General features: G+C 37.3%; 1 protein-coding gene across 1 annotated transcript in view; it reads left to right on the forward strand.

Moving 5' to 3' along the window:
• The first annotated feature begins 1,977 nt into the window (after window positions 1–1,977).
• LOC108447346 overlaps window positions 1,978–10,281 on the forward strand; it is a 10,739-nt gene continuing 2,435 nt past the window's right edge. The window contains exon 1 of the mRNA XM_017736974.1: window positions 1,978–1,983. Within this exon, the coding sequence (XP_017592463.1) occupies window positions 1,981–1,983 (3 nt within the window). The 5' untranslated portion in view covers window positions 1,978–1,980. The remainder of the gene's footprint in view (window positions 1,984–10,281) is intronic.

Genomic DNA, 10,281 nt, shown 5'->3' on the forward strand with positions numbered 1-10,281 from the left:
TTCCCCATTTCAACAATTGTCTTTTTTGCTCTCCAAAGTTAAAGAATAGATAAGACCTCCTAATGGCTTTCCATGTGTTCCTCACAGTTACCTGCGTGAATTTGCAGTAATTAAGCAATCTGAAACACTGACTGACCCAGAGAGAAAGCTATTCCATACCAGTGGTGTCCTTGAAATGTCTTCATCATCAAGCGATCTCTTCTCTTCATCTCAATGAAAGCTAGCGTCAGCACTACTGTGTAGCAACCCTTCCCCTATATAGCTATTGAAATCTTATAAAGATGCTTTTGTTTTATATTAAATAAAAAAAAAAAGAAAAGAAAGAAAACCGAGAAAAATCCCACTAGCCAAACATTGTAGGCAGAGAAATGGCCCTGTGAAAATGCTTCTGCTATCAGGAAGGAGGGAAAGGGGGCTTGCTGGGGATAAAAACAGTCCCTTTTTTAAGGTCAAAAATATAATTAGCATTTGAAGGGATGCGAAGATGCACTACCTCAGGGACCACAATGGCCAAATTTGTGCCATTTAATGTCAACAGCCATTGGAGTTGTGATAAAATTAATAGAGCTTTGTGTGATTGATAACATACCTCATCTGCTATTCCAGTAGAAAAATCCCACAGGTTTAGCAGCAAGGAACAATGTTTAGATCACTTTTGAAAGGAAGCTGTGTGAAAGATGTACTTATGAGCTTTAATTAGCTGATGAAATCCATTACGACCTTCCCCACTACCAGTACCAAAAACTAAAAATGTATTGTTTAATTATTAACTGTGGGAGGTGAGGTTAGTGTATCTCTTTAATAACAGGACACTGTTTTTGGATACTGAAGGTCGAGAGTGAAGAGATTTTCTGCAGGGACTTTTTAAATGGAAAAACAGTAATATATGTGAGGGGAAAGAAAGGTGGTGGATCACTGACAGCGAGGGGAGTTCAACAATGACTTGCGGTCTGAAAGGAAGCCAGGTGTTTTGTAAATACCGTATGCTTTAACTAGGAATCAGTTTATTTTTCTCTTATTGATTAACTGCACCCACTTTACTAACCTATTCTGAAAAATGTTTAAGTGTTTTGGCCCACGTGACTTTAAAAATCACACTGATTAGTTGTGTTATGAATCAGAAATTAAAATTTTGCTTAAAGACACCAAGCCACAAGCCTTGTAGGGGGCATATGTGTGATTCTGTTGAAGTGAAAAGGCAGCCTGGTCATTAATGTAAAGTGACTGCAAATCTGTTTCAGGTTTCTGGGACAATAGCTTTTTTACATTTTAAGAAACAGAGTTTTTTATTTGATTTAGAATCATATAGTGGAACAATTTTTACATTTTTTTAAATTAATATTCCTTTGATTTTCTACAAACTATAAATTATGTAAATTAGTACAATAAGTTAAAAATTTGTCCTGCCTTTTAGTGAGTATTATGCTAGACATACATTTCTAGTAGCAGTGTTTTTATCCTAGTGAAAACTCTTCATGATTGACTGAAAAACAATGGATGAATACTTAGCTGAATATAAGCCATGGGACGGGAACAGTGTTTTCATATGGTTTCACTAATATTTTATGTTATTAAGGTTATAATCTCAGTGGAAAGCTGTCCAGTGTTTAGAGTTGGGAAGGATCTAACACATAAGCCCAACATCTTACCTCAGTGTGGAGAAGCACCAGGCTGCAACTCATCACAACCCAATTACTTCAGCACTGATTTTTAGCCAAGATTTCCACCGTAAGTCCTAAAATATTCCTCAATAGTAGCAATAAAACAAGTCTACCCGGTATGTCAAGAGTAGAGCTAGCCAGGGGAAATCACTGGGGCAAAAGGTGAACCGGTTAAACAAAAATTGAATCTTTGATGAAAAATTTAATCAAAACTTAAATGTGAACAAAAAGGGTTATCCATCAAGATTGCAAAACTTTGACTGCAGCCGTCACCTAATGCATTAAATAAAGTGCTGAATGACTATGAGTTGCCCCAGTGATGGTAACCATTCAGTGAGGAAAATACATGTCAGATGAAAGGAGCCACAGTTATACTGTCCCCAGATGTCATTACTCTGCCACTACCTCTGCCCTCTAAAAAATTGAGCAGAACCAATTGAAAAGTTCTTGAAACCCAATTATTTGCTCTGAATCAATAGTTCAATGTAGGAGGTCACTAGGCCAGAATTTCTGTTGGTAAATCTCTATCACTTGAGCATTAGGCAGTAACGTACCACGTCTGACATCTTGCTTTCTGACACATTGCGCAGGCACTAAAGGCATAGGAGAAACACGTATAGATGCATAATGACTAATAAAGGCCACAAAACCTGAGGCATAGTTTACTTCACACAATACACAAGTATCTTAGCTAAGAACTATCATCACATGTAATGCTTTTAATAAATAAATTCATTCAAGAATTTTAACTGAACAGTCTAATGCTGTGATAACTTAATGGGACTGTCCATATCCCAGCTGATAAATGCATAGCAATTCATGTCAAGATACTGGCACTCCGAAAAGCTGATGGACAGAATTATACTTTAAATATCACTTACCTCCGCAGGCTAACTAGTGTCAAAAAAGATTGACCTTGGAAATTGAGTAACAATGAAAAGATTGTTAAAAAAATGCATGTAATACCAAAACAAAAGAGGAAAAATTTGTTTATTTTATATACTTCAATGGATTGTTGAATGTAGTGAAGCATATTAATTTTCCTTTTATAAAACAGTTAGTCTGTAAAATATGACGTTTTGAGACCATAGAGATTAAAACTCTATACATATCTAGTAGCACTCATAACTATGACAAGGAGCTGAAGGGAAGTCTATGATTAAAATTGCCTGAAATTTCCCAGAAAACTTTATTTTAAGCTGGTATGACTATGTCAGTGACTTGTTTGACTATGCCATTGACTTCTTGTAGCATAAACCACTCGGGCTGAAAAAACTCTTCAAGGACAGATGTCTTCCTTCACCCTGCAATATTTTACAAATTTCAGCTATAATGATTTGTTGACCAGATTATTTAGAATATTTCTGCAAAAAAAGCCCATTATTTCCAAGTTTTCAGAAAGCTGCCTGAAATCCAGTTCAGAGGAAAAGGGATGAATGGAGAGAAAAGGGTCAGGCTTGTTAGTTTATGATGCACTTTTCTGAAGACCGTGTTCATACTGAGTGGCCTTTATTTCCTCACAGCTCTTAACTGCTGAGGGACTGTGTTTCACCTCTCACACAAGTACATGTGAAGGCCCCAGTATAAGCCTGCAGCTCAGGGTGTGATTTCCCCATCAAGTTTCTTACCAAGCAAAACAATATTTTCTTAAGGCAGTGAGCACCAGATTGGAAAGCAGGATTTTTGGTTCATTGTTAGCATCTATTGTCAGCAATAATATCTTCTGTTTGGGTGCAAGGCACAACCAGCATATCTCCACTTAGTGGTATCAGCCAGAACTGGCCAGACAAAGCAGTCTTAAAGGTAAAAGACATTTTTACCACTAACTGACAAGTATACTTAGATTATGGTGCAAGGGATGAGAAGATTTTTTTCTGGCAAAAGTCATTGTACCTGCTCAATCAGAAAAATTAGATTTCAAAAATTAAATTTCAGGAACTTTTTTCAATTGTTGGGGTTTTTTTAAATTTTCCTGTCCTCTCACTTCTCTCCAGTCACCAAATTTGGGAAATTGAATTCCTAAATTCTTTACATACTCTCAACAAAAGAAATCAAGTTCAACCCTGTGAGCTATATTATCTTAGTGCTCAGCTAGTCAGAGAAGTCAAATCATTATTGATAATGTCATTCTAACTGCTTTTACTTAGCCTATATTGGGGAATAAGGGGTGCTAAACAGCAGCAGTCCTGAGAAGGAAGGAAAGGAAGGAAAGAAAGGAAAGGAAGGAAGGAAGGAAGGATTGCTGTCAGACTTACTGTCAGTGACCAACAATGAAATTTGAAACATACACTTGGGTATGTGACTTGGACACAGTATAAATTTTATATTCATATATAACTAACTCTCCATCAATTTTGCAATAAATATTTTATTATGTGATATCAAATGAAAGTGCATATGTTTTTAATTGTAAGTTTTGTTACATCATCAATGAGAGTCATTGCTCCAGGTAAGACTTGGCATTATTTGGCAGTAAGTAGCCATTGTTAATGCTCCTCTCCTCCCAAAACAAACCTCTAACCTCAACAAAAACAACACATCACTTTTCTATGAAAGAAAGTTTAAAAAAGAAAATCCTTTCCCAGTACGTTTGTACTGTTGAAAATAATTAATTCATCTGTCTTTTATGGCTCACTCATCTTTACCTGTGTGCAGTTTCCCCTGTCTTCACATGATGCCATTCTTCTACTCAGCTAATGACAATAGTTTCAGCACTCTATAACCTACTTTTGAAATAATCATCTTTATTTTAAACATACAGAACATGTAAAGTAGATACACAGAAATGAAGAAAAGGGATGTGTAATAGGCACAAGAGACCTTATTTACAAAAGTATTTTGGATCCAGAATCCTAATATCTTTTCCATTAGAGAATCCAGACCAATCACAATTTAAAGGATGCTGCATGGAACACTCCGGCTTGTACAGTCTTTAAGTAATCACAGTGCAAATATTATTGTGGTTCCTACTTATGTTGTCTGGTTTTGGGAAAGGACAGCCTGACACACATTTCATATTTTCTTATCCAGCAGGTACACATTTATTGGCTGGGCTTGTTGCTGGTTCTGCAAGTCTTGAAAAAATTTGCAACTGCACATTTCAATGTGCCTCTGTTAAATATTTGAATACCAAATAGCTAAGATGATAGAAAGTAATTCTATTAAGATCCCTGATAAGAAAAAAGGTTTCAGAGATGTGATTTTGAACCTGTATACTGAAAGTTACATTGCCATTGCATATTTGCCAAAGCTTGGTGTGAAGTATAAATAAAGATTATCTTTACCTAGAGATTATCATTACCTAGTCACCTCTTAAAATGTAATCTGCTCATAAAAAGTGGGATGCTGATTCTTGTATTCAGATTATTTTTCTGTTAATTTCTTACCTGTGATAAACAAGTACATTAAAAGTCCCTCTTGAAATATATAGGCAGACATTGAAAATTAAGCCATTGATCTGTTAACATTTTGGCATGCTTCTCTGCAGGTAAGTAAATAGTTCAAAAAGAACCATTTACCTGATGATTTTCAGTACACTTTTTGCAGTTCACAAATGGTTTATGAACAAATTGTGATATCCCCACATTTTTTCATTATTTAAATAATTATTAAATAATAAATAATAATAAATATTAAATAATTATTATTTGTTCATTATTTTAAATAATTCTCATATTTCTGCAGTAAACCATGATTCTTTCAATATATCAATAACTTGAAGTCTCCATAGTTTTTGCCATGCAGCAGTAAGTCTGCTGGCAAATAGTATAGCATGAATGTTCAGCCATCAGAAACAGTAGTCATTTACAGAAAATGTAGTCATTTTGTTTAATTGTGTGATTTCAAGATTGGTTTTGACAGCTCTCTGTCATTTAGTATAAACCTTTGATATTTGATTATCATTATTTCCTGTATGTGTGTTAGTGAAACTAACCCCTATCCAAGCATAGTTTGAGATCTCAAAATTGCTGAAATTCATCAAATAAACAATTCTGGATACACAAGTGTCCTAGTTGTGGAAAGTTTAAGGAACAAAAGGATGATATTAAGCCCTATATAATGACTTATATGCTATCATTGTGCAGATTCCTGCACTTCAGTGGCAGACAGATCAGAACCAAGAATTCTTACACAAAATGATGCAACTTTAATTAATGTGCATTCATTTATAAATTAATATGAAAGAAATAGTCTTAAATACAGATTTTGTGCTATCCTCTTACTATCTACCCTTTGTGCTGCTTCAGTGATAAACATTAATGGAAATATTTATCTCAGAATGAACTTGAAGTTGGTAAAATGAAAAACCACTTTCTTATTTGTTTGTGTTTCCAAGAGCTTTATTAACTGTCAGATTCTCAGCCAGCATTTAGGGATTTAAAACACACTCATAAAATACACACAACCAGCTGCACATGTACATATATGCACAAAGACACACGTATGCAACCCCCAGAGTAAACAGGAAACAAAAGTAGTTTTGGACTCCACAATTTCACCTGCATTCACTGTTTATGTATTTCTGAGCTTGCCTGTAATCCTGATAATTAGCCTCCTGGTACTGGTTCTGCTGAAGTGCCTGCAGTGCATTAGAAATGTCAAAATGAATCATGGTAGGAAACACTATAGAAGATCTACAACAAGTACAGAGGGGAGGAATATTAAAAGTCAACAATACATAACACTTCATTCCCTTATTACTTGAAAAATATTAAGCAAAAACTAAAACACAATTTGATAATTGCAGATGAAAAGCAAAGACCTAAAGAAATAAAACTGTGGAACTAAGAATAGTTGAGAAAAAACAATGCTGTTAATCTTTTGGGGGTTTTTTCCTAATAAAGCAAAAGAAAGAAACCTTTCCCAGGTTGTAATAAAATATTAATACACTAAATGTTTATAATTTTTTTCTACTGGTCACATTTAGCTAGGCAGAAATTTAAAAATTCTGCTGGCATGTTTGTTTGGAATAAAAAAGCCTGTAGGTCAAGTCTTTCTGAGAGAATGCCAAATGTCTTTGTGTCCAGTTATTTATGGTTTCAGATAATTGTACAGAAAATATCAAATTTGCATAGTGTGATTATTGCTGATTATTTATCTAGCAGTCAAAATGTTTCAGTGGTTCCTAGGATGACAGATTGACAAGTACTTAAAACTCATTCATTTTATGAAATTTGCATGTAATTAGGCAATAATGAAGGGGATGTTTGTGGACAGCGGATTATACTACAATATACTGGAAGTGATTCAAATGCTTGACAAAGTGTTAACATTATCTTCAGTTTCAACTAAGTCTTGAATGTTTGGCTCAAAAAATCAGTGGAAAAATGAAATGGGTTATGGAAAGTTACTAAATGCTTTGCTGGAACAAAGTATATATTTTTTACTTCACTCTTTGTCTATTCCTACTTATTTATACACTGTTGATGAATTGTACTTCAGATATTTAACTCATATCACATTCAGTGCAGCTCATCTGTAATAGTTTTGCTGCCACTGCTTTGGTCATTATCACAGTGAAGTCCTATGAAGAATGGCTTTCTTTGGTTTCTTGGCATCTGTGTGGTATCTGAATTTTAAAGCTCCTGCTTTGAGATTCATACAAAAGAATGTGATTTTGAAGAACTGATTTATCATACAAGATATAATTTGTTTCTTAACCAGTTGTTTCTGCACAAATAGAATATTTTACTTTATGGTGCTCTACATTAAGTGGAGGTAACCTTCACCCATACTTTGTGATGGTTGACAACTGCAAAGGACTCCTACTTGTACAAAGGTAAAAAATTAGTTCAAATATCCTGGTGTCACATTTTTTTTTTGCTCATTTCAATTACATGAGCAGGTATATCCATGTTATTAGAGGATTTAATGTATATGCCTCAAATGCACTTCTACATCTCACTCCATAGTCAGTGGTCACATTCTTAACACATACTAGTGTGCAGGGACCTGTGTAATGAAATACATTTTAATCAGATGTTTTCAAATATTTCTCTCTCATTTTTGGAGTACATTCTGCAAATTAATTTAATATGCTCCCAAAGTAACAGTAAAGATGCCATATAACTTTTGTAAAAGGAAGTAGGTTTCTACATTTGGGATCTGCAAAGCAGACATGCTAACCAGGGAATAGCCTACTCTGGTCAGTAGAAGAGAGAGGTATTTTAAAAATCCGCCTATTCTGTTTTATGGACTACAAGATCAGTGTCTCTGTTACAGGGAAAGGCACACATCTAGTAAAGCAGCATAATCTGGAACCATGTCAACAGCTAATGGGATTTTTTTTACCTAATGTTTTGGTGGTAGTGCCGTTCCTGCTTCTTTTTGCTGGGGGTAGCGATTTAAGCTCCCACACACGAGTGTGGGCATTTGGAATAACCAAATTCTAGAATAAGAAGAATCTGAACTCTCTTGTCTGATGATTAAGTCACTCACATGAGGGGAAGTGATGTGTTGAGTCTCCAAGGACATGAATGCTCCAGCTACTGTGTTATAGCATCACCCTCTTTCTGTTTGGTCGAGGGAATACTTAAACATCTTTAAAACAGCTGTGACAGAAGAGACTGAGACAATGGTTTGACTCAGTAATCTGAGGCCTTTTCCAAACTTGATGATTCTATGATTATATGATTCCAGGATTCTTGCAAAATTATCTATTGCATGATATTTATAAGTTCCTATGGAGAGAATCCTCCAACAGCTACAAGGTCAGAAGAGGAAAAACTAAATGAGCATCAAGTGCTCTGACTGAGCATCCTTGCCTGTGACGTGCAGAGGTACCTAACTCCTCTGAATTCCCTAGCTGGTTCTGTGCAGCCTCTATTCCAACATTCCTGTTTTGACATGACTAAGCATCACATTTGAAGCAGACATAAAAGCTCAAGCCTAATCAAAGCCTAGAATGAGGTACTTGCCAGGATCCCCAGTGCTGTTAAGACAGAAGACATTTAGTCATTAAAATACTCCAGAACTGACCTAATGAAAACAATGACACCTGGAAACTTCAGGGAACTGTACCAATATGAATACTCAAAATTGCTCTAAAACACTTAAATCTTGTATAAAATCTTTTGTGGATTTAGACTCCACTGTCTGGGGATAATGTGGTGGGCTTCTCCCACAGAGTTCCTTCATGATTCCTTGTAATCTCTGGATGTCTGAACTTTCAGTTCTGCCCTTCCGAAGTAGGCTTCTAGAGGCAAGATACAAGGGTTATTGATGCAGCAGCAAGAATGCAAGGTTTATTGAAGTGTTTGAAACCACAGAAGAACCTGATCATGGTCATGCAGGAATAGGAGCTTCTCCACCAGAAAGGCAGCAGAACTGGTAAGCCAAGTGAAGCGCATCTACACCAATTCACACAGGACAGCAAACAAACACAAGAAGCTGGAAGCCATTTCACAGCAGGAAAACCATTACATAGTGGAAGACTTGCACAGCTGTAGTGCTGCAATGGATGACTTCAGAAGGACAGGCAAGGAACCAGAGGTTGTAGGATAATCCTGTATGTTAGGGAGGGTCATGACTGTCTAGAGCTGTATGATGGTGATGACAGGATTGAGTGTTGGTGGGTAAGAATTAGAGGAAAGGCAAACAAGGCAGATATCGTGGTGGGATTCTATTATAGACTTCCCAAGAAGGCTGAAGAGGCAGAAAAAATATTCTGTAAGAAGGTCTCACAACTGCTAATTGTTCTCATGAGGGACTTCAACTTCCCAGACATCTGCTGGAAATGCAACACAGTAGAGAGAAACAGTCCAGGAGGTTCCTGGAGTGCGTGGAAGAGAACTACCTGACAGAGATGGCGAGGGAAGGAGCTAGGGAAGGCTCCCCATTGGATCAGATGGCAGCTAGTCACTAGTGGTGTTCCCTAGGGCTCAGTTTTGGGGCCAGTCCTGTTTAATACCTTTAGCAATGATCTAAAGGTATTAAACAGGACTGGCCTGTCTGGGTGAGGGGATTGAGTACACCCCCAGTCAGTTTGAAGATGACTCCAAGTTGGGCAGGAGTGTTGATCTGCTGGAGGGCAGGAAGGCTCTGCAGAGGCATCTGGACGAGCTGGATCGATGGGCCATAACCAGTTGTATGAGGTTCAAGAAGGCCAACACAAACACTCCAGGCAGTGCTGCAGGTGTGGGGCAGAGTGAGTGGAAAGCTGCCTGTTGGAAAAGGGCTTCAGGGTGCTGGTTTTCAGCCACTGAACATGAGCCAGTGTGTTCCCAGGTGGACTAAAGCCACTGGCATCCTGGTCTGTGGTGGCCAGTGAACATACATTACAAGGGACAGAGAGTTTTCAGTAAGACAAGTCCCTAGTACCACAAGAACCACTTCATGTTAGGGTGACCAGAAAGGCTTCTCCCAGAATGCTTGTTCTGTAATGTCAATCTATCCCAGTTTGGATTCCCCGGTTGGCTGTCAGCCTCTACCCCTCGCCACTCCCCCAGAGCTTCCCCATTGGTCCCTGTTCCCCAGTCCTGCCTTTTCCCCGTCCCCGGATAAAACTGTGAGCTTTGGGGTCGTGTTCGTATTTGCCTCTGCAACCTTCAGCAGGGTAGCGATAAATGCTCCTGGCAGAACGCACGCAAATGCCCTTCTCGACTCTTTGCTACCGACTGTA

The sequence above is a fragment of the Corvus brachyrhynchos genome, unplaced genomic scaffold (genome assembly GCF_000691975.1).
Source record: "Corvus brachyrhynchos isolate BGI_N302 unplaced genomic scaffold, ASM69197v1 scaffold83, whole genome shotgun sequence".
NCBI lineage: Eukaryota > Metazoa > Chordata > Aves > Passeriformes > Corvidae > Corvus > Corvus brachyrhynchos.